Genomic DNA, 25701 nt, shown 5'->3' with positions numbered 1-25701 from the left:
ATGACTTGGGATGAAACAAAGAAAATGAACTGTTTGGAAAAGAAAGGAGAGGTGTTAAGATTTGACCACACTGTTTAAAATTTAACCATCCTGTATCTTGAAAGAGAAGTTTTTCATGTTGTGGAAATCTTTCCCAGCTCAGACTAACATTATATGGCAGGAGACTGATGGAACTGAATTAGATGTAGCATTATATATTTGGAGGTGCGGGGAGGAGGTGGCAAATGTTTTTAAATACAGTTTGAAAAATGTTTTGCCTGGGGAAAAATGAGACCTTGAAATCTGTCTGCCCCTCTGCTTTTTGCTTCAGTTTAATTGAGATGTCAGGACCCAAGAGGGACCAAATGGAGTAAGAATGACATTGATACTGTGTGTGCTGCATCTGGTTATATGGAAGCATCTTGACTGCAATTTGTATGGTGTTAGTCACTTTGCATAGTAGCTACAAGGATGGCAGTCAATCTAAGGTACAAGACCACTAAAATAGGCATTTTCATGAATTCACTGACCTGTAAATCTTTAAGTAATGATTCTGACAGAGACATGGGAAGCCTATTAATACTTAACATGTGCATACACTTGATCTGATTTAGTTAGCATCATATCTGGTTGCCTTTGACTCCTCAACCTAAATGTCTAGATTGTAAATGTGTTCATGAGGATCAGAGGTTGTAGCCTTTGGCTTGAGTCTGGAGAGAAACTTGTACTCTACCATTAGATCTGTAGAAGATGCTCTAACCACTAGGCACCTTTGTGTACTAACATATGATATTTAAATTGTATTTTAAAATATTCAAGAGTAGTGAACCAGTAGTCTAGTTTTGTGAGTTTATAAAATGAAATAGTGTGAAGCGTAGGAAAGGATGGAAACCTTTTTTGAAAAAATATATTTTTACGTAGGCACTTCTTAGAAGGTAAGAATGTGTTCTAATTTGGCTTCGTGTTAACAACAGATGCAGTGCAGATTTCTGCTGCGGTCTTCATGGATTGGTTTTCAATGCAGAGTTATCCTGAGCTCAGCTAGGTTAGATTAGCTGAGCGCCACGTGGAGCATCTTCACGTTTACATGGCTTTATCTATGCCAAATAAGGTTAGTGTTGTATGGCAGTACAACTTCTAGAGGGGTATTAGATGTCGCTCTTTCCACTCTTCAGACTGTGAAAATGTATAGGATGGCAGTTTAAAGTTTTGAGAGAGCTTGTCTGGTGTCTGTGTAGCAGCACTGTTGGATCCATGCCTTGCCACCGGCTGGAAGTGTGGTCAGTTTAAGACAATGAGTTGTTATTAATATATCTTCATTATCTCAACAAGAAGGCAAATACTGTACGGGGAGTGAGACACACTGGAGGGCATTTTGTCAGTTGTTTCTCTTGCTTGAGAGTAGTGTTGAGGCTTGCTAAGATCATGTGAGCTGCATGTAGAGATGGAGAAGTGGACAGCAAATACTGGTTTAATACAGTGAATGAATCCACTATTGAACAGCAGCTGCACATCTTGAGTGCATCAGGTTCTTCCCTGTCCTCTGTGCATTTCTGTTCCACAGAACAAAGTACATCTGATGAGTACTTTGCTTCATGGATTGTTTTAGACTGGCTCATTCCCCAGCCAGAATAGCACACTGGCTCCATCACACAGCATGAAGGAAAGGGTGTTTAGGCTGTGGTCAGCCGCAAAGAGAATGGTTCAATCCTGTTTCTTCCTCACCTGGTTGTGCTTGAAGTAGCCTGCTGTCACCTGCTCCAGTATCTTTCCCAGCAGACCTGGGGGACGATTTGACTAGTTGACAAAGTCGTCCTGCATTTCCTGTGGTGGGTGGATCCTCCTTCATTTCTTAATCTCTGTCCTCAAAAGGCAATGGTTCTTTTGGATGCCCTGGCTGAAAGCCTCTGCCCAGTGAGATTTGCAATGAAATGACCCCTTCATCTTTCTTTTTAACTTACTGCATCACAAAAAGGTAAAGTTGTAACTTTGTTTTCACTTTTTTTGACAGGCAGTCATCACTTGTATTCATTTCAGCATTTGAACAGCTGCATGGACTTTTCCTCTTAAAGAAAATGACAAAGCCCAGCTCACCACATCTTATGTTGTATTATTTTCCCCTCTCTCCCCCAATACCTAGCTGGGGTCGTTTGACCCCAGCATTCTTTCCTGACTATGGCAGGGGGTCGAACTTGATGATCTACTTAGGTCCCTTCCGACCCTACCAACTATGAAACAATAACATTTGGATCAAAGATCTCAAACGTGCAACCCAAGGGCTGGATCTGGCCCCATCATCCAGGCCCTGGTGATGCCCCTGGATCTGATGAGACCCACACAGTGCACCACACATGCCTATGGTACAGAGCTAGTTTGCGGGCTGCATCAGGCCCGCAGGTTCCCTCTCCTCCCTTCCTTCTCCTTCCCTTCCCTCCCCTCTCCCCCAGCATACGTCATCTGGCAGCTGCTGTAGCCAGTCTGGGACCTATGCTACATGCGGACTGCATGTGGTCAAGTTGGCTGGAGTGGTGGCGGTGCTACGTGTGATGCAGTCCAGCTGGGTCAGCCACCGCATGTAACAGTGCAGGTCCTGGATTGGCTGGAGCAGAAGCTACTGGGGTAGGTGCCACAGGTGGCACAGTCTGCCTGGGGTGGTCACCACATGTAGCACGGTTTCTGTTCTGTCCAGACTGCATCACATGTGGTGCCTGTCCTGGCAATTCCGGGATCTGTGCTGCATGAAGTGTGGGTCCCAAACCAGCGGGAGCAGCCACCAGATCAGGTATGCTGGGGAAGGGGAATAGGAGGGGGTCCATGGGCCTGGTCTGGCTTGAGGATTGACCCCATGCCACTCACAGCCCATGGGACCAGATGAGTTTGACACCCCTTACTTAGATGATGTATTTTGCTGATCATTTCTGACCTGTCTTTTAGTAAGGTTCTGTGATTCTAGCCAGAAAAATGTTTGTGCTTTTAAGCAACTGGTGTACCTCTAGCCTCTTGTCTACAGTATATGTTGTGGCTGCTCTGCTACCTCCAGGTCTAAAGTCTTGCCCCAAATGATTGGAAGGGGGGTGTTTTGGAAATAGGAAGAGGTGGCTGGAGGTTCAAGTAGAGAAGGGGTTTTCAACCTTTTTAAAGCAGTGTACCCCTTCTGGGTACACTTCTGGTGGGGGGTGGTGGTGGTGGCTAGACTGGTGGGGGGGGCGCTTGCACGCAGTGGCAATGGTGCAGTGGGGGATGGCGGCGACAGCTGCCACATGCAAGCTCCTCCCCCTCCCCCCCACTGCTCTGTCCGGCCTGCCGCTGCCCTCACTGCCCCCCACCCTGCTCCAGGGAGGCGGTGGCATGGGGTGGTGGGTGGCGGTGCTCCATCCCCACCTGACCACACGTACTCCCCTAGCCCCTTTCCAAGTACCCCGCGGGGGTATGTGTACCCCTGGTTAACCACCTCTGAAGTAGAGGCTAGTGTTGGATATCTTGATAAACCCATTGAAGAATGGGGCCACTTTCAGTGACTTACCAGATGTGTACAGTACTGTTCCTGTACAGCAGGGGTATCCAAAATTATGACCCACAGAACCATATTGTGTGGTCTAGAGTGCTCATACTCTTTTGGAGTGATGATATGGAACCCTTTTGAGGTCTCTCTCTCTTCATCCTCTCTACCCTTGCATCTGGTGCATTTAGCAGCTTGGAAGAGGTTAAAGGGTTTTTGGATCACATGTGCTTTTATATTTTAATAGGCATGTAAGGATTTATGCTGTACTTTATATATCTGTCACCAGCAAGTCAAAGTTGCAATCTTGGCTGTTTGCAGGGCTTATAGAACATAATGGAAAGAGAACCTGATATTAATGCTCTTCTGCAAAGGTCAAGTGATCAAATTTAGAGGTGGTACCTTGAGACAGACTGTTATGGGCTCCAGCTGTCAAATCTTGGCTTCTGTTTATCCATCTGAGCTCAGCCTCTGGGGCCAAATGGACACCCTCTTGGCAGGGGTTGTACAGTAGGTAAGAGATGGCTTCCTTTTTATGAAGCCCTAGGTTCTTGTACCCAGTCTCCATATATTCATAGTCCTCATTTTCCTTTTTGTTTGGCTGCTCTGCCACCCCTTGTAAGATACTGGCTGTGTACATGGGAGTAGGAAGTGTGAAAAGTGAGTACTCCTCTCCACCTGCTAAGCTGTTACCTAACATTTCTAAACCTGTTTCCATGGTATTTCCTTATGGTTATTCATGTTGACCAACTGCAAGGTAGATGTGTGTATCTTCAGTCCTATCCATGCTCAGATTCTGATCCTGGTAGATATTCCCTCAAGACTGTTGTTGGGTTTTTTTTGTCTTTTTTTTTTTTTTTTTTAAACCAGAGGGCCATTGTAGTTTAGTAGAATATGCATAGGCCATGGAGCAGAGACATGGGCTCTGATCCTGGATCTTATACACTTGTGTATGTTGAACTTTTTGAGAGTATCCCCTTCCATCCAGCAAGATATCCAGATGGTGGAAAAAGAATTTGAAACATTTCTAAACTCTGTGCAGTTGTTCCACATTTTGCTATGCTTGATATACTGAAAAAGCAAATGCTTTTTGTAATATCCACTTAACGAGTGAGGCAGGTGCAATTAAACTTCACCTGCTGTCTGATGCTAGCTTGTTTGCATAGATGCTGTATGTCTGTGAGGGCTGGCAATTACTTTCTTTTTCGCTGTGTAGAGCAGTGTAGTGATTACTGATAGTGTTACAAATTATTCCCTTCCCCCAAGGTTTACCACTGATATTGTAAAATGAAGCAGAAGTTATCAGTTATGTGCAAAGCTATCAATTGAAGTGTTTTATGTGTTTTCTAGGGTACATAAATAAAGCTTAATTTTTCTTGACCAAAAGACTAGCCAGTGTGTGCAATATCTATTGTCTGGTGATAAGAAAAGCCATGAATAGTTCAAAATACTGGCAGGAGAACATGACTTTCTGCTCCATAAGCACATGACCTTCTCAGTTCCAGTTAACAGGAGTTCAGTTTCTGCTTTGTAAATTGTGAGGTGGGGCACATAAGAAGGGTTGATGGCAGTTGAGAGGTGTGGTTTCTGGAAGTTTAGTCCAATTATGCCATACCTGTTCTGTAGACAAATAATGGAATTCAATATTCTGAATTACCAGTTGGGTACCTTTGGAGAGCACATCCTATATACAAATTTGTCCTGCAGGGAAATTTTTAAAAAGCGATTGGCTAAACTCTTGTTTCCCAATTTTAATTGCAAACATTCTAATGAAGAATTTACTCCTCCGGGAGGGCTCTTCTCAAGTCCGTTCTTTTGGGTTTTTCCTCTGCTTCCGAGAGGGAAGCAATAATACTGAATCACTGATGAACCTAAACCAACAATAAATTCATTACATAATCAAGCCAGATGGTTAGTCTGTAAGTGGTGGTTTTGTCCAAACATAAATATTTGAAATAACAAAGGGGACGTCCAAGTGAGCATTTGAGAAAAGAGTTGTGGGTGTATGTTTGTTTTTGTTTTAATTAAAACAAGTGGGGGTTTTTTATTTCTTTTCTTTTCTTTTCTTCCCAAATTTGTACCTTCGTATAGTTCTCCCTCTCAGGAGGTTAATGGCACAACTATGAGATAAGAAGTATTTAATGCTCTACTGTTCGTATTACCCTAAAAACTGCTCAGAACATTGGGCCAAATTCTCTGTCCCCATGTGACTCTGACTTCAGTGGAAATTGGCTCAGCGGCCTTAAATTCCACAGCCTGTTGTTAAGGTAAACAGTCTCAGTTCCTAAAAACAGACGCGTGTATATGGTGTGCACACAGAGCAAGCTTTAAACAGCAAATTCTTAGTCTTCCTAACTTGCACTTAAAACATGTTTATAAAGTTCATTGAAAACACAGAAATTAACTACCTCATTGAAAGTGGCTCCATAATACTTTAGTGCTGGGTTGTTCATTTTTCAGTTTCTAAGAACTGTGGTAGTTAAGGCTTTGGTTATAGTTGTTAAACTTCACATATGCAGGAAGAGTGAAGAGCACCATGAAGGCATGCTATATTTCTGTCTATTCATAAATGTGAACAAAGTTTGACTGAGTGCCAATTTTATCATGTGGCTGGTTCCAAATGCCACCCCCCAACCCTTGTTGCTCTTTAATAAAAACAAAGGCATGAGGCAGTGATCTTACCAGTCACCATGAAATTATGGGGCAAGGTCTAGAAAGCAGTGTGCATCTGTTTATGGGTGGATCCAGGATTTAGTGAAGTGGGGTGCGGAGCCTATCCCTGCTCCCAACACTTCCCCTAGCCCTGGGCAGGCATACTATGTCAGGGGATCAGCAGCAGGGAACTTTTTGAAGTCCACATCCCCACCTGAGCATCCCCTGCTCTCAGCACTCACTTCTTCCACTTCCATCCTCAGCAGCAGTCCTTTCCCCACCCACTTGTTCCTTCTCCTACCTGCTGCTGCTGCTGTCTCAGCCTGAAGTTGGAATTCAGGATATTCCAGAGCTGCATCTGCCTGCTTCTATCAGGGCACAGCAGCAGCAGCTACATGGGGTCCTCCTCTCTGCCCAGTCCTGCTGAGCCTGGCTGCAGCAGCTCTACAACCCCTCTCCCCACAACCCTCTCAAACCACAACTGTCCCAATTCATTTCACAGTGGGGACGGGCTTCAGAGCCACTGGGGTAGGCTCAGCAGTGGTTGGCAGTGGGCGGGTTCATGGGTCCATGCTCTTGGGCTGGTAGGGATCACTTGGGGACTTGGCAGAGAGGAAAAACGCGAAAACTGACCATATCCTGCCTCTCCTCCTCCAAAGCCAGGACACTGAGTGGTAGGGGTGCTCACACACTGAGGATGGAGGGGAAGGCAGGAGGTGCTGAGAACAAGGTGGGGGGTAGAGATGGAATTTTTACCTGATGGGCGAACTTAAAAAAGATCCTTGCTGCTGTTCTCAGTATGTTCAAAAAGATGTGAGGCTGGGTGTCTGCATCACTGCAGCCTCCTGGATCTGCCCCTGCACCTGTAGGTTGTCAACTAATGGAATAGGAGAGAGGTTTTCTGTGGGTGGTCCTGGTCTCTATAACGAGGTTACTTGTGCTATTTGTAGCATGTACGCTACAGGTTGGGCAACCTTGTTTTAGGCCATTGATGATAATAAGCCATGTAGGAGAACTTTCCAGTCTGCACTGAGCAAGATGCTGTCGGTATGGTTATCCCTCTCTGGAGCAAGCTCTCGTCTTGCTGTCCCTGTTATACTAGCTGAATGCTTGTTGGCATTTCTTTTGCAGACTGCGGGAATCAACTCACCCTCTTCATCTATCTACATTGAAATGCGACCTGATCTTTCCATGCCTTGGATCCCTTTGCTGCTTGGGAACAAGTGTGACATAATTACGGCGTGAGGACTGTAAGTCTGAACTCCTGAGTTTTAGGGCTTATCTATACAAGCATTATACAAATATAGCTGTTCTAGAATAATTTTGCATGAACAAGCCCTTCATTTCAGCTGTTCCATTGATCTTGCTTAACTTGGGTCTCATTTTTTTTTCCACCTGGAAATGGATGAAACAATAACAACAGTTTCACTGATACCTTGCTTCTCAGTTCTGTTCTCACCTCCCAGTACCATTAGTTTGGCTGGACATGTTTTTGTTCTGCAAAGCTACTTGGAGGCGGGGGGAAGCATCCCTTTACCCTATTTCCCATACTACTTGCCTATGAAAGTGTCCTAGCAGCTGGACTTTTTTGTACCTTTATCATCCTCTTGTATTTTCTTTTGTTCTCTTCTAATCTCCTCCTCTGGGCAGTTGTCACCTTGATAGTTTTTTTCGTTCTTTCCAGTCCTTCTCCTTCTTTTCTTTTCCCCCAGAGCATGTGGATGCGGTTCTAAAGGAGATTTTGGTTTTATTTGTTTAAAAAAAAAAAAGTCGGACTTAATTTAGTGCATGCAGATACTCACCCAATTTTACATTTTAATAAAGTGCCTATTTATAAATTCTGAAATTATCACAACCTATATAAAGGCTTGAACTTAATGTAATACATGTTTGCTGATGTTTTAAAGTCAAATTGCTGAATTGATTAGCAGTACCTAGCTAAACACCTGGAACTGAATTTTTGAAGAGCTAAGCACTCTTTCAACAGCTGTGGTTTCTTCAGCTGCAGAGAGAATATTTTGTCTCTTTCAGTTATTTGGTTCAATACAGTTTCAAAACTATTTCTATCAAAGATAAGGAACTGCTGGGAGTTAAAAAACCAACCAAACAAAAAAGCTTGTTTTACTCTTTCAATCTGTGAACAAAACCTAATTGAGAGAGGCTGGTTTCTACTAGATTATAAAAGTTTTTTGAAGAATGTGATGACCACAAAGAATTGGTTAAATTGTACTAACTACTAATAATATTTATTTTTTGTGTAACAATTTAGTTAGTTTTAAATGCAAAACAAGATTTAAGAGACCTTTTTAAAAGATATTTAACCAAAATGTAAAAAAAACTTTTTCTTTTTAATTGGATTCAATTTTCCAAAAGCAGTTTAACGCTCTGTGTGTGTGTGTGTGTGTGTGTGTGTGTGTGTGTGTGTGTGTGTGTGTGTGTTATACAAGCCAAAAAATAATTTTCTAATATGAAAACAGGAATCTGGATAAATGTAGGGTAAGCTATATAACTGCCTAAAATGCGCATAGTATATTCTCCTAGATGCTACTTATTGTTAGAAATTTAATGTAAAAACTGCATAGTTTCAAGCCAGCGTGTCTTAATGGTTTAATTTAAATTTAACTGTCTGGCTTGCTTATTCAGCTACTTTAGGCCTTTTTTATTAAACCAGTCCACTGTGCTGCTGTTTGCCACAGGACTGCTTGAAGTAAAATCTTGGTTCTGACTAGCAATATATTCCAGTTACTTATTTGTATAAACCAGCAGGAGGTGGGTGTGTGTTACAGCCTGGGCTTTCAACTATTTTTTATGCTCTTTCTCTTTGTTCTGAGTAACCAGTACTAGGCAGTTTACTTGGCTAAATGCTCAACATAGAAGAGTAAATTTGTATTATGTTTAATATGAGTGTGTTGTTTTTTTTCCCCCATTCACTCTTGCATTAAGAGAAATAGTGTGTCTAGAGAGTCTGGGCACTAATAACAGCTTTTTCTTAAGGGTAACACATTGGTATGCCTGCTTTCCCATGCTTCCACGTTCCATTTCTACTCAGCTGCCAGTTCAGGACTGCCACCATTAGGGATCCAATAGAAGTGGGATTCATGGGACTTTGGTTCCATTCCTGACTCCTGCTGCTGACTTGCAGGAGTTTTGAGATAGATCACTTTACCTCTGTATGGTTTTGTTTCCCAAATGGTGAAATATAAGGGGAAGAGAAGAGGCTTTGATACCGTCTCTACAAAGCAGTAAGGCATGTGGGAAAAGATTGAACAAGGGTTACTTAGTGGTGTTTTGGTAGATGGGTTTCATGCTTTGTACCAATCCTTGACCAATCCCACAGTTCATTCATTGCTACTGTACTTCACCTCAAATGGCAGGAGTGGGTTTGGAGCCTGGCCTTAGGGTTTTATTTATTTTTTTTTATATGTGGACTGACAAGTCCACAGTATTCAGGCTAGGCTTACACTGCAACTGGGGGGTATGACCATTTGTAGCACTTGTAGCCATGCTTGAATTAGTTCTTAGTCTAACTAGCTCTGTTGCTTATTAGCTATGAGACTCATGCAGCAATGGCTTCATCATAGGCACAGAACCCATTCATTTAGTGATTAAAGTCCATGTTGTTTTGCTTTCGCTATTATGTATACCCAAGCTGGCTGTATGAAGGCTTGCGTAAGTATATCTACACATCCTGCTCTTACACTTCCTAACTGCACCCAGCCCTAAGTAGGGGTTGCTGAGATGCATTTTTTACTTCAGTACCCTTAGGTGTGCAATAGTTACTGTTACACACAGATCCATCCTGGCCCCTACAACAGTAGTACTTCCTCATTGGCAACTAAGTCGGCTTTTGTGCTTAAATTTGGAGCACTTTTATTATCTTAATCTTCATGCAAACTGACATTACAAGAATACTTCTTTACCCTTTGTCATGACCCAAAAGGCACGATTGTGTGTGTGTGTGTGCTTTGGCATCAGAATTATCCACGTTAAGTTGCAGAGCATTGCACGGGAGTTTCCTGTAGCAAGAGGAGACTCCGGTGCAGGGACCAGTTTCCCGCCTTTTCTGCAGCTTCTTTTGCAGAGTGCATTGCTCGAGTTGCAAGAGGAATGCACGGTGCAAAAGAGTTCCCGCCACCGGTATGCAAATTTGTCCCCCGTGATTGGCTAGTGCTAAATTATTCACACGTGGCGGCTAGCGATTGGCCTGTTAGCCGTATAAGAGGCTTGAGCAGTTTCTGCCCAAGCCGAAGAGGACTCCACATCCATCTCGTGGGGACTCTGGGTACACGGCAGGGTAATAGAAACCCTGTGTGAGATCCAGAGGAGCGTGGCGGCCTGATCCACCGCCCACCTCTTCCCGTCTTCGAGCGCGACTAATATAAGACGTATTTACGATTTCTACATTGGTGGCCTGTTCACCCAGAGCATCCGGAGCTCTGCACCGTGGAGCCTAGCAACCTCCACGAGACCGTCTGTGTTGTGTATGTCTGTAACTACAACTTAATCAAGCTTTCCAGCCTACGCCATTGCCATCTCGGTGTAAGTAAACAATCTTTTAAACTACCGATACGCGTCCGTGCCTAATTCCAGAGCGAAGGCCTTCCCTCTCCGCCCCCGCGTGCCCAGGCTGCTGGCCACAGCCCGCGTGCAGCACGAAAAAGGGCTCGGGGCGCTCCCGGCCCGCACACCCTTATCTTAGGGCCATATTTGACTTAAAGTTTTAGTGAGTAACATGTATAATTTCTTATTCTTATGAGGAATGCCTTTCAAGAAGAAAGCAGTTTAGAAAAGTAAAGACTCAAGTGTGCCACCTGGCAAATGCAACCAAGTATTCCTGTGCTTTGTGTTTACTGAGAGGTGGTATATTCATGATTGCTTAAAGAAAAATCCAGTTGTGCTGCTTTGCAGTGAGCATACCGTGTGAGTGTTCCCCAGTACCAACATAAAAATTGGACTCAGTAGCTCAATGAGTTGAGGGGACAGTGGTTCTCAATTCGGGTGCCACAAGACCTTTTCAAGGGTACCATGACATGGCCGCTGCCTTGGCCAGGTGAAACTGCCCTGTACACCTTCTGGAGAGCCAGATGGGGAAGTGGTTGCAGCAGGAGCTAGTGCTTCTGCCTATACTAGGGCCATTTCATTTGGCAGCAGCAGCAGCAGGGTAGCCTAGAGAGTCAGCCAGGTGGAACTGCCCTGTGTGCCTCTGTTCCCAAAGGAAAGTTTCCGGGAGGTTTATCAGGTAAACTTGTGTGCCTCTGTTTCCAGGAGGAGTGTGCGGGGCTGGACTGGGAAGGGGTGGAGCAGAAGCTTCTGTTGCAGCTGATTTCCTCATCTGGCTCTGTACAAGGCAATGTGTCTTTAATCCCACTTGAGAATCATTGAGGTAAGCTAGGTGGTTCTCACCCCAGATGCTGCTAAATTCAGAAAAGTTACAGAGGGGTGCCTTGCATTTAAAAGGCTTGAGAAGCACTGGTCTACATTATGCTGCAGCGAGGTCCACAGAGGTTAGGAGACAGAGTCTGAGTTTTGCCTAAGCCATTTAAATGACTAGAAATAGAACCAAGACCACCACCTGGTCTGACACCATACCACCCTGATGTAGCCTTTACCATGGACTCTCCTCTACTCCCACAAGAAGACAGATCTGCTAGAACTATGCAGCAGCCCTGCAGAAAAGGACCTGGGGGTTACAGTGGACAATAAGATGAATATGAGCCAAAAGTATGCCCTTGTTGCAAAGAAAGCTAAAGGTATACTGGAATGCATTAGTAGGGGCGTTACCACAAGATCAAGGGAAGTTTAAGATAACCCTGGATGGATGTAGTATCAGACTAAACTGATTCAGATTAAATGGGTTTATTGAACTTCTGTCTCAGATCCCCTCCAGATTCAAGTTAATTTGCAGTGCTCTCAGCATCCCAGGATGCTTTGCACCTTCCCTACAACTCCCCCCTCCCCCCCGCCCCTCACTGGGTGGGCAGCCTAGCCTTGGCCCAAGCTGTCTGCTCCAGCCAAGCAGGGAGGCCTGGGCCACCGCAGCATGTGGTTGCATTTCTAGAATCAAAAATGAATGTCTGTTTACTTGCTTATCAGTTCAATCTCTGCAGTTCAGACTAACCTGTAAAGATTGAATTAATTCAGCCTCGGGCTTCTTGACCATCTGTACTTAGCCATAGTCTACAAAATAGATTGGTTAAAAATTAAAAAAACAATGTTGTAAATATCTTTGTAAATATCCTCCAAATACAAACAGTAACTCCGATAATTTAAGATGTGAAGGGATTTTACTACTACTTAGTTTTGGCCTTTGATTATGGAATTAGCTATTCCTGTCTCCATAGCAAGACATAACCCTGTCAGCCTCCCATAAAATCAAGAATTTGTAACATTAAGTACATTTTCCGGAGCCTGGGTAAAAGTTAGCTGCACACAAAATGAACACTGAGCTGGCTGGGTTTTGAGGTCTACACTTGTATGTAATATACATTCGCATACAAATCCTGTTTCAATCATGATTGAAGCAATTTAGGTCAGTTTTATTTTTTTTTTTACACTTCAGCATGTATTACAAGAAGTCCTGAAAACTCATGAGCCCATCTGTGTGTACACGTGGGTTTTGTGTGTAAATAATCTCCTACCCTTACCTATACACACAGTACAGGGCAACATAGATAATATTGTTCTGATACATGGGGGGGCATTTTTCTCCTGCCTCTTTTCTTGCTGTACTTGCAGTTTTTTACAATCCTGACTGCTGCAGTTAGAACACATTTTTCCCTCTATCTAAAATAGATGCACGGTAGCTTTAGATAAGGTCTCCCAGCATGAAACCCAGCATATTACAAAATGGCAAGAAGCCAGCTTTTAATTTAAAAAAAAAAAAAAAAATCAAAACAACCAACTCATAGGTGTTTATGCATAAAAATAGGTGACGGATCAGACAAAAGGAGAGGAGCTGCAGAAGGCTGTCTAATGTGAGCCTTACATGAGGAAGGGACTATTTATAGACGCAACGTTTGCAAGTTGCTTCAGTGAGAGAGGCAGTATTACATAAACTTAGCTGAGAGCATACTCCTGCGTATACAGCTGTGAAGGTTATATGGAGGGATTGTCTTGCAGGGTATTCCCTTGTTTCAGGAGAATCGCTAATGTGCTTGTACATGATGCTAAATTTCACTGGTGAGAGATTTTATTTTGGGAACAGCTTTCTCTCCTTCATCCTTGTTGTGTAGCTTTTGATCTAGAATTTAAAGATGGCTTTGCATGCATTGCTGTGGAGAAAGCACCACTCAAGGTCCTGGTTGAGCTAGTGCTGAAAAGGAGGTTAAAGTTGCATCGCAGCTTCAGCCTTAGGGGCATGAAGATGTTAGTCTCCTCTTAAGTTTTTTTTTTTTTTTTTTTTCTTCAGTTAAGTCAAGCATTGGCAGCTGCTAAGAGAAACACTTTCTTTTAAAAGGAATCTCTGCTCTACTCATTTCGTAAGCTTGATATTTTAGGCTTTTTCCCTTGTAGCAATGACTTTTTATAATTATTTCATTATTGCCTGTAATTTTCTGGGATTTGTTTTTGGGTTCTTTCATATGTACCATATATCCTGGTAATAAGGCTTTTATAATGACTAACTGCACTAGAAAATCCTGAAATTTTCAGCATGTAAAACAAGGAGTTAAGAATGTTGTCAGACCAGCAAATGTTATGTTGGCCAGGTCACTTGTCAATTTGAATACTGTATTTTAGGACATAAATAATCTCATGTATTGATTAGGTTTCATCTAAAGAATCTGTATTTAAAATCTGTTTTATTTTGGTTTTTTTGCCTAGAATAGAAGGACCGACTCTGAGGTTGCCTGGGTTCACATCAAGATAGGATTAAATAAAATGATACAGAAGCACTTTTATAGAAAGCTGTTTAAATGGCTCTAGAATTACTGTAGATAAAGCCTTAGTTTAAACATAGTGATTGCACTGCTTTAATGATTTATTGTTTGTTTTTTATCTGCTTACCAATTTGTTATAGACCTGCTCATAGACCATGACTCCCTGTGCTACTGGCATAGTTAGAGGAATGTAGTTTCCCTAAAGTGTCTGTGCCTTTAGTTATACTGCAGGAATAGATACATGCAGACTAGGGGTTTTACCAGTATGACTTGCTTGGTAAAACACTACACCCATAATGGAAAAATTTTAAACTGCTACAACAAGTATGTAGACCAGGCCTAAGTGCAAAATTATCCAATCCTTAGCCACAGTGGGTATTAACAAACTTAATGAGTCCAGTGACTCTCGGTATCAGAACCTGGACCTCAATGCTAGATATAAATATTCAAAAAGCCCGAGGTAGAATTGATCCAAGTTACGCAAGTTTCTGTAAACAGCATAGTTTAAATCAGTAGTGAACAGAACACACATTCGTTCTTTGGTTGCGGGAGCAGGGAGGGGCAGGGAAATCTTAGACCGGGTTCCACCATTTTTAAACCAGTCTGTCCACCAAATTTCTGTTCTGTTATGGGTATAGACTTTCCAGTCACTTTTACCAGTAAAAGTGTAATGTCTATATCTGACCCTAGTGGAAGTGGGCGTAGTGATTTGGGTGTGGAAGGGAGGCGCTTTCAGGAAAGGCAGTGAGAGTATGAAAATATGCCATGCCTCTTAAGAGTCTAGAGAAAACCGCCTTGTCTGTAAATCTGCCAAAATTAGTGAGGTCTGTTACTCCGGAAGGTCTCAATGGCTTGAACACAATGAACACCACCAATACCATTTGTGTAGTGAGTCAAAACAATAGAAGCCATGGACAGTGTGTCTGGGCCTGAGGAGCAACTAAGTTATGTTAGCCAAAATGTTTCCTGGGGAACATGTCCCCGTTATGCTCCTGATTTGGATGATTTGACTGCTTCAAGTTTTATCCTGTTAAGTAGTTGCAGAACAGATAACTCAATATACTGGGCTCTGTATGGGAAAAAAATGAATGTGAATACCTCTAGCGCGCTCTCTCTCTCCCCACACCTCCTCTTCCTTCCCCCTCCTGAAAAATGCTTTAAATAGGGAGTTGGACTACATGTCTTTCTGAGGTCCCTTCCAACCTTATTTTTTTATAAACATCATTAAAACAGTTCAGAAAATTCTTGTTAAAGCCTGTACTCAGCTCTATCTAAAGGAAAGCAAATGATCTTATTTTCTTCTTAAATATATGAGTCTAGTTGCGAACTATTGCAAATACTTATTTTGCAGTCTATCAACCTGCATGTTTAAATAGATGTAGGTGTTTAAAAGTGAATCAAGACTTGTAAATTGCTATATATATTAGAGGACTGCCCTTTTGACTAGCTTTATAAAGTCAGCCTATTTTCTCTTGGCAAAGTGAGAATTTGAATAAAAATATCTTCTTAAATGCAAGTTGTGACAACAATCACAACTGGGAAATCACAAAAATCTGGTGCTTGAGGCAAGTCTTGCTGAGTTGGTTTTATAATACCACTGCATTTGATGCATTCTATGACCCATTCCAAAGTATAAACTGAAAAGGAGTTGCTGGACATAGACTGGTTCGGTCTAATTGTTTGCTCAGCTTGGTGGCATGTTGAGCACATTAGCAGGAAAAGTGGCTGGTGAGGTTTCTCTCTCTTAGACAGCCACGCTTTCTCATGTTCTGTTCTCAAAAATGTTTCTTAAAGATCTAAAGCAATCAGTTGGTCATATTTTTTAGACCAAATGTGTCATATGCAGGTGTATGCCACAGGTGTTGCACCAACATGGATCACTGGCCCTTTGGGTGCTCCCTGCTCCCCACTGTACCGGGCATGGCATGTTTCTCCTGCCCTTTTGCACTGGGGCAGTGCAGGAAGCAGAAGCCAAAGGGAGGATGAGCCCACAGCCTCTGGCCCCTGCGTCTGCAGCCCTAGCAATGGTGTGAGCAGCTATCATGTGGGAACCCCGGGGACTGCAAACTAATCCCTCATGGGCGGACAGTTGGACAGTTCAGCTCTAGTGGGTACATGTCTAGTTAGGATACTCAGATCCACAACACAATCTGATTATCTAAGAAAGCAGTACAAGTAAAAATATTGGGGTTTTGTTTTATCACCAAAGAGTGTTTACTTTTCCTAGCCATTATTTTATATAACTAGTCTGTGTTCATTAGTACAGTATTTTGCATATGACAGTTTTGTAGTTCATTTAATAGAAAGAGGAAGCCATTTCTACAGATCTGGGATCTTAAGCTGTCTGTCTTTTAAGAGTCAAAGATAAGTTTATGAACAAGTATTTAAGAGAATGTAGCCTGCATGGAACTCATGTCTGTACAGCATGTACTATCTTGTAAGTATATTTTGTAAGCCATTATGTGGTTTCCTTTTACTTATGAAATTGGTCAAAGGCTTAAATTAGACAAAGAAACCTGTTGATTTCCACATAATTTTCTGTACGTTGGTACATTTGTTTGGGAGGAGGCAGAGGGGGGGAGACCAGTATTGGTTTCAGATAATAATTTTCTTTCCTCTTGCATTGGTTCTCTGTTTGACTAGGTGCCTAACAGTAAGTGCTGGCTGAAAATTTTGTCCATTTATGTTTATTCAAGATTGAATTGCATCTGTATACACAAGGTTTTGACTCCTAAAAAGGGATATGATATTCAAAGGGTTCTAGAAGTTCATGGTCCCTCTACTGTAGAAGTACAGATGTGTTGATAGAGTTAATTTATAGTACTCTCCCATTTGCATACTATATCTGTCAGTCCCAACCATGATAAGGGCTGTAAAAACAGTGAATTTTATGAAATCTCTCAGCATCTCCTGTATCAAGCATGCCTAGGTTTATAAGTTAAACCTTTTGGAATGGCGAGCCTGGCAAAGTCTTTTTGGATCTGAATGCCCAGCTAGCGTCTCTTATTTCTCAAGTATTGTTACTCATTATAAAGATTCTTCTGGATCATATTCTACTTCTGGGTTACCCATCTGCTGCGCAATTATTTTGGTGCACAGGACCCAATTTTGCTGTTGCTCAAGAAGCAGTAGGGGATAAAATTCTATCTTCCAGACACCATTATTTCAAGGCCTTGCATAGGAGGAAAAGTTTTATTTTTCTCCCTAAAAACAGCAAGGAACACTCTGAACATGCATGGCTGAATATGCTTTGTCTACACTAGATACTTTTAACACTTTAATTACATATTCTAAGTGGTTCAAAACTCCTCTTGTGTGGATGCAGGCATATTGCTATAGCTAGTACCATAGAGGAAGGGAAGCGAATATACTTAAATGAGCTATAGTTGGGGCTCAGGAGTATAGATGGCTTATTAGCTATAATGATAAAAACATAACACCCAGAATATTATGACAATGTAACTAGTAATAAGAGACCAAGCCTAGGAGCCAGGGCTAGTTTAGTGTTATTTGTACACTAACCAAGCCCTTTCTACTTAAAGGAGCAGCCAGCTTCAATGAGCGCCATTCCTGAAATCAGTATTTGACATTACACTACAATATTTGATGATTATTTTTATTCTAGTGGTGTTTCTTACCCAAATTATGAAATAATAATATATTTTAACTATCATGTAACAAACTCTGGCGTTGTTTTGTGGTAGTACTGTTTTATAAGGTACTAGCCAATTGCCCGTGAGGAATGACCTGGGGGGGAGGACATGCAGGGAAGGAGCCCTGTGGCCCACCCCGTCCAGGCCCACTTTCCCCTTTACCTCCTGCTGCTTGAAGTCTGGGCCTGCTTCCTGCCCCACTCTGCTGCTGCAGCAGCAGGGGGAGGGGAGGAGCAGGCCTGGGCCCAGTGTGGGGGGAGGATCAGACCTGAGGGTGGGGAGAACCTGGGCTGCTGCAGCAGGGGGAGCAGTGGGCCTAGTCCAACCCGGCGGGGGAATGGGAGGAGCAGGCTCAGAGCTGATAGTGGGGTAGGGAAGGAGTGGACCTGGGCCTGAGCAGGGGAGGAGGCTCGATCCTCCCCTCCCCCAGCTGCTGCTGTGTGGGGCTGGGTCCACTGCTGCCTTCCAGTGCCACAGCAGGTAGGCCAGCTTCTCCTCCAGCTCAGGCTCTCCCCCACCCCCGGTCAGGCCCGGGCCCGCTCCTCCCCCTACCTCCACCAGGTCATCCATGTCAGGCCCTGCAGGCAGCAACAATGGAAGGGGGGAGGGGAAGGCTGAGGCCACAGCTGGTGTTCTTGCTCCCCCCCCCCCCCCCACTCCATTATTGCCACCTGCAGGGAGCAGGGCAGGTGGGTCAAGGCCAGCACTCCGTTGCCCCTCACCCCTTTCTCTGTGTCCCACCATCATGGCAGCACTCCACCACCGCCAGCTCCTGTTCGAGTGCTTGTTCTCACTCTGATTGGCTGTTTGTCAGCCAGTTAGAGCATGAAAAAAGCATTATGGACAGACCGACAGACTTAGGCTTTTATAATATTAGAATTTTAAAAATGCTATACACTGACTGCTAGATTTGTGTAATAAATACAAACAGCATCAGTTTATTCAATACATCTGTTTCCCATGCATCTCAGCTGTATCTTATTTGCCAGGCAAATACTCAATATCCTTCCAGTATCCATGTACATTTTTAAGTAAAAAGGTTTCACCCACATTTGGAGCTCTTGTGTTTTCTGCAAATTGTTTAGTGACAGAATTTTGAATCATTCACAGAACAGATTCAGCTCCTATCACATGACCAAATTACAAGTTACAATGATCAAACTTTGAATAGGTACTTAATAGTTTATTTTGAATAGGTACTTACGAAGGTTTGATTATAAAGACTAATGCAGTTACTGAAAATTTCAAGGAAATCCAGTTACTTACTGAAAATTTCAAGAAAATTGATCTGCTTGTAAGATGCTTAGAAATGGAAAATAAAAAGAATGAAATTGTTTTCTATTAACTATAGCTCTGATATAGCCATAAAAGCAAAAGCTGGATTATGTTGTTTTTGGTGGGGTTTGTTTTTTTTTGCAGGTAGCAAGTTATTGGCTAAATTCTGATTGTGGGCAGCTGGTGATTTTAAGGAGGGGGAAGAACAGTTTTTAACTTCTAAAATGGATGTGTAGTTTGTGAAAATATTTTTTTTCTAGATGATCTTTAGACTGCATATTTGCCATGCTGTGAGAGAAAATAATTATATGAACAACATAATTTTCATTTGTGTTGCTCTGCCAGGTTATGCCTATCATAAATGGGTTGAATGTAAAAAAGAAAATCTTTGCTTAAATTTGGTATTATGTGTGCATAATGAGTAGCTCTCTTCATGGTTCTACTGCAGTAGAAGCAAACATTGCTCAGTGATAATGCTTGTTTTTTTATTTTCCATTTTGTTCAGTGACATGATTTTCTGTGAGTAGAAATACTTAGTTTGGGGAATAATATTAGTTTAAATGTTGCAGAGTCAGTAGAGGAAGCACAAACACTGAGGTTATTATAGGTGTTATAGTTTTAACATTCAGGTATGTTGAATTGAATCTGAATGCATGTTTGTGAGGCCTCTTATCCAGTGTAGAGATTTGATCAGACTGACTCATGCTTGAATGGTTTCTTCTGAAAGATAGGGGCTTAAGGCCTCTTTTTTTTATTCAAAACTGCGGATAAAAAAGTTTTCTTCTTTAGTCCAGGATTTCTGTTTTTTCTTATATACAGCTCATGATCTAATTTTTGCGAATTGGCTTGCTATTTTTAACAGGTTTCAGTTTGAATTCAATTACAGTTTCATTAATTACAGACACTTAAATGCCTTGCCTTACAGAAGTGAATGGATGTTTTGGGGGTTTTTTTTTTAAGTTTGGTTCTGGCAACACAATTAAGGATAGTGGAGACAACTGAGATGGAAGGAACAGGGACGGAGAGAACTAGTGTGGCCTTTTATAGGTTGAACTAGATGCTAAGTTAGATCAATGGAAAGGCTTGTGTTGGCTGGAATCCAACTACCATGAAACTTGCAGCCTTACATCCTGGCCAAATGTTTCTGTGCTCATGGATATGTCGGGGGGAGAAAGGGGGGGCATGCAGTGAAAGAGATGGAAGGGCTACACAGAGTATCTGATATGGAAATACTAGTTTCCGTGGGTAAAATAAATACAAAACACAGAGACTCGCTTTAAAACTCACTTCTGTATCTTTGATAAATAGAAGTATAATTGATAGACATTCTGGGGGTATAAACTCTGGCTATTGAGATGTTCTTGATTTGCGATAATTGTAAAAGGTGTGATATTGGGGAGGAAGGCATGTGGCAATAAGTACTGCTCTTACCAGAACATTGTTCCTGTGAGCAAATTATGTGCTGATACACAACAGCATTTCCTTATTGCAACCTATATGATTGATAGACATATGTTAGGGCATAATGGAGAAACGGGGTTTCTATTTATTTATTTAAAATACTTACGCCTTTACATTTTGAGCATATTTCCTTACCTGTTCCTTGAATCACTTCTGCCTAAATTGCAAAATACGAATGAAGATTTTACTTCAATTCTAATTTCACTCAAACAGCAATAGTCTTTCTTTATTTTAGTACAGCCACTTGAAAGGGAACAGATTTAAAAAGACTGGTGCAAATATTCCAATTTTTCCACAAAGCTGAGTTTAGCATATGCTTGGAAAACTATGAGATGAAATGTACTTTGCAGAAGGACTGTAAGTTGTACTAAATTATTCTTTGGAGACTTCCCCACTTGGTGGCTTCCTCAGTAAAACTTTGAATTTAAGGGCATGCCATAAAATTGCATCAGTATAGAGAAGAAATGATTGTTGTTCAGTTGTAGTAGAAGCAGTATGTGTAGTAGGTTTTTGGTAACTTTTGTGCCTCTAAACCTGAGAGCCATTGTTAGGTTTACCCCTGTTTCTAAAGTACCAATGGATATTGAAGAAAAAAATTATGAATGATACAGTATCAGACGGTTTAAAGCTAAAACTGTCTGTTCCTATGCCATTGTCTATGTCTACCTCTGCTTTTCAATATAAATGAGACTAAGACCTCAAATTTCCGACCTCCTGCCTGACTAGTTTTTAACCAGATAGGAGTACAAGGTTGAGAAGAAGAACTGTGTAAAGTATGTAACTGACTCCAGGATGCATCTGAGAGGTGTTTTGTGCCCCAGTCCCTTTAGATGTCTGCTAGTATGCTCTATAGCTCATGAATTTAGAGAGAGGTGCTGTAGTATAGATGCTCCAAGCGCTCTGTGTTCATTGAGTTCCAGTAAACCACACTCTATGGAGGTAACAATGTTATTTTGCTAGGAGCACTATAAAATAAGATGGAAATGCCTCAGGTACAACTACTTACTTTAAGGTCAGTAAAGTAAAGGTCAGTAAAGGTGAACATAAAACTGATGTTAACTAGGGCATAGATATACCTTTACGGGAATCCTGGAGCCTTATGCCAAGAATATTCCCTGTGTTTCCTCCTCAGTGAAATCCTAGCTGGCAGACATCACTATCCAGAGCTGAGTTCTTTCATCTGTGTCATGAGGGCCAGTTCACCAATGCAGTTGCACCCATGTTTCTGTTTGCAAGTCAGTGCATTATTTCCTCATGTGCTACTGCTGGCTCCCTGACAGTACCAGGATTTCTCCTCAGCCTTGTCCTCTCTGCTGTTAGGATTTTACTCTTTTATCTTGTACTCTGCAACGTATATATCTCTCTACAGGCTGAATGTTGACCTGGGTAACCCAATATTTTCCCCTGGTTAGGGTAGAGCTAGGTAATCAGTTAGGAGCCAGAACATTCAGTACAGTGTTGTCTAAGGCTGATGGATGACACAGTATTAAATGGGAGCAAGACAACAACGATCTTAAGTATTTCTCCAACCACGTGTAAATATTGATATAGCAGGCCTAGCACCAATCTGCGGATAAAATAATTAGTGTATGAAAGACTGAAAGCTGCTCTGTATAAGGTGCCTGTCTTGCTATATCTTGTGAATTTATCACAGAATCAGTACAGACTGCTTAAAAAAGAGAGCTGTTTTGTTTTAAAGTTGGTTGGAAGGCTTGATCTAAGTATTTTCCATCTTTTGTGTTTTTCAGACCTCTCACGCAAACAAACGCTTGCAAAGAGGCAAGGTTGGTTTTCTACCTGCCAGACCCAGTCTCCGGCACTGGTACCCCTGATGGCAGTTTGTATATCCCTGTGAAACCTGCCAAGCTGGACGCCACAGCTCTGCACGACTGCACTTTGGCCATCCCTGTGCCCCCTTCAGAGCCAACGAACCATGCAGTCTTAGCCTGTGACACAGGCATTCATGAAGAGCACTATGTAAGCGAAGCAGTGGAGGATGATGTGCCAGACTGCAGAGAGTACCGAGATGCCTGCACCATTACCGGTATGCTGCAACCTATTCTCTTTCGTTTTGGTGATAGTTACAAAAAAACTAAGCTTCCTTTCACCTACTAAAGTGATGCAGTAACATAATATATAAACCAGTTATTGTTCTACTAGTCTGGAACATGAGTCCTGAATCCTAAATTAAGTCTAAGCACTTCCAAAGAGTTTTGCTTGTTGCAAATACAGTATTAATTTACTACTGTGTAACTAGAATATTTCAGGATTTTCGATTATTGTATAGCTGCAGTTTGGAATGTAGGCTAACAAGAAAATGGGGCATTAGGAATATTGTAGCTTTAAAATAATTGTCAGAAACTTTTATAAAAAGTTGCGGTTGGTGTTGATATCAACCTTAGCTTAGCCCCCTTGTTAACCTGCTTAATCATGGTTTCATGGATTTTGCAGAAACTGCGAAATCCATAATTGTCTGAGAAATCAACTTAACAATTAATAAAAATAAAATGCTGGCTCCCTGTGGGAGCCAGCTGTCCTTGCAGCCCCCCCAGGAGGGGAAGGCTCCATTTGGTGGTGTGGCATGAAGGGCAGTCAGCGGCCAAGATGGTGACCGCCCCCTCATCCTTCCTCCACCAGTCAGTGGTGAGGGGTGGAGCCTCCGGGAAATGCCTGTGAAATCAGCTTTTTGTGCCATGACTAAGCCACAAACTTTCCTTTGTTTGACTGCAAATTAAGTAGGTCCCTATTGCTAATGTGTGAATTGCAGTTAGGTAACAAGCAGTTTTTGGCGCCTGTCATGGGTTCAATCTTGTGCCCCTTTTTAGTACTTTGGAACTGGTGCCCCACTTGCCTACCCCTAGTTAGGCTCCTGACCGCACTGTTTGCTCTTTGTGCGTTTGGGGGTTGGTGGGGAGAATTGTTGCAGTGTTTTGTGCTTTGGTTTGTATGCTTGTTAAAACAGCAAGCAGAGAGAGACACTGTACTGTTTCCCTTTTCACTGTTAGCTCTAGGGCTAATATTTAAGCTTTATTGGACAAATTCTCAAAATCACTCCTAGTAAACACTTGAATGAAATGATAGCTTTGTTCTTCTCATGGCTATAATCAAAGGTGTATGGAATATGGGTTTCATAGGTTCATAGATTGTAGAGTTGGAAGGGACCCCGAAGGATCATTGTGTCTGACCCCCTGCCCCAGGCAAGAAAAGGACCAAGGTCAGACAACCCCAGCCAGGTGCTGATCTAGCCTCCTCTTGGATTTAGATATGTAGAGGTACAGGATAGAACTTAGTGCTTGAATTCAACTGTCCTTTTCCTTGTATATGAATGAGCATTATGACTCAAGTTATCCAAAGATATAGGCATCCAGTGATGGACCAGTTCCTTTTCACATGCATGCTTTGTTGGCTCAGTTCAAAGGTTTCTACTCAGCTTGATATCACCTGTCCATTTGGATGTCTGTATATGTTACGAGCTCAGAAGCAACAAAGGATGCAACCCTCCCTGAGCATATACGTCTCAGATGAAACTGAATAATGCAACATTGCCCAAATGAACACTAAAATCTCTGGAGAAGCCTCCTGCCTCGAGTATACTCAAGCAACCTTCTTTTTGTTCTTAAGATCCCTGTAAAAACTTGCATTTGGCAGCTAGCTGTTCGCAAGTACACATCATACATTGCTGCCTGGCATCTCTGTCCTTTCAATTCCATTCGCAGGAGAATTTAAGCTCCCATTATCAAAAAGAGAAACTTACTAACTTTAAATCAGGAGATCCTCCCCAGTCACAACTGGGTGATTGATTACACAGGTGTAAGCTGGAGTCCTCCACAGTTTCTCCAGTGAAATTCTGACACTTTTAAGGTTCTTAACTAAGAAAAAGTATAGCAGCGGTGACTGTAAGTGGCACAAAGGCTTTAAAGATTTAAAAACCCCCCGAAATTCAATTATATTATGAGAACAGGCCTCCTAATGGAAAAGTAAAGTTCCTATTACCAAAAGGAACTTTTCCTCTTACCATAGATATTTGCACCTGTTTCAGAAGCTGGCCTTGGGGTATGACAATAGTCTATAGGCATTTGCATTGTTCCAAAACTTCCCAGGTGAAGTTGGAAGCCCACAGAAAACATGTCATTATGTTTAGTAACAAAACCATGTTGTATCTGTTCCAGGCATGCTGTGGCTGAGCAGTTCTTGTGACTTATTCTTTCAGTATGTCCCTGGGGACACTGAGATCTGAAGCTGGTGTTTTGTTTCTGACTCCAGGCCAGAACAGCCCACAGTTTTGTCACAAATGTAAATACCTTCCTGACTGCTGGTCTTCAGAAGACAAGGCAGTCCCCTCCTCTTATTCAGTGCTTTTTATAAGTTGAAGCCAATGTTTGCTTTCTCACTGTGAATTCTCTTAAACACAGCTTACTTTCTGGATTTCCTGTGACTAAGCCTGTTGTTTGCCAGATCTGATGGTTGTTGTTTGCCATATCTGATTTACTTATTGCTCCTACAAGATTTGGGGTTTTTTTTATAGATAGGCTGTACAAAAGAGCAAATTTCTGCTGTGTCTAGCTTGGGAACAGGAGCCTGTTCTGTTTCTGAGTGCTTTCCATCCTTTTTCCCAACGGAATAGGGATTTATAAAGGCAGTCTAACTTGTTCACATGTTTAAGCAAATTGAAAGGCACAGACTAAGGTTTTGCCAAATTCAGACTACAGTACCTCCTCATCTGCAGAAGTAGGATTAGTTTGTAATTATTATTGCAGATAATGTCAAGAGGTAGCAGATATCCAGGGTTGATAGGTCAGCAGGACTTACAGAGCAGCATCCCATTTGAGGGAGGAAGAAATCAGTGAAGGATGTTCAGTGTTGAGGTATATTTTAGTTGCTTGTCTTATGTAAAAATAATCCAGGCCTGGAACAGAGATGATCAGAAACATCATGCAGGAGAGTTGCTGTTTCTTCCAGTCCAACAATAATAATTAGATTCAAGGAGATAAGACTGTTTAAGAATTGACTCCAATCAAAGATAAAGGTAAAGAACCAACTTCCCTGCTATTTTCCATCCCAGAACATCTTGTAAAATAATGACTATACTACATGATGTGTTGCAAACCAAGGGGAAACTTGAAAGATGGTAACATCTTGTGACACCCAATGAATCATAATTGATGAGCTGCAAATTGGAGCTTATATAAATCTACATATTTTGAAGGATCCTGATATTCTTGATTGATTGAAATGTTATGGTGGAGGAAACATGTTTTTAAAAATGTTTCCAGAAAAAGTTAGCAGTGTTACACTATACTGTTGA

The 25701-nt window shown here is 42.1% G+C and overlaps 1 protein-coding gene across 6 annotated transcripts in view; it reads left to right on the top strand.

Annotated features, from left to right (window-relative positions):
- The window catches only part of TRAK1 (trafficking kinesin protein 1), a 209042-nt gene that overhangs the window by 48129 nt on the left and 135212 nt on the right, over positions 1-25701 (top strand). For all 6 annotated transcript variants that reach the window (XM_025212838.1, XM_025212837.1, XM_006031231.3 and 3 more), the window contains exon 2: positions 22145-22440. In XM_025212838.1, the coding sequence (XP_025068623.1) occupies positions 22145-22440 (296 nt within the window). The remainder of the gene's footprint in view (positions 1-22144; positions 22441-25701) is intronic.

Source organism: Alligator sinensis, unplaced genomic scaffold (genome assembly GCF_000455745.1).
Source record: "Alligator sinensis unplaced genomic scaffold, ASM45574v1 scaffold470_1, whole genome shotgun sequence".
Classification (NCBI taxonomy): Eukaryota; Metazoa; Chordata; order Crocodylia; family Alligatoridae; genus Alligator; species Alligator sinensis.
The sequence above is the reverse complement of the archived record's forward strand: the minus strand, read 5'-3'. Positions and strand labels throughout refer to the sequence as shown.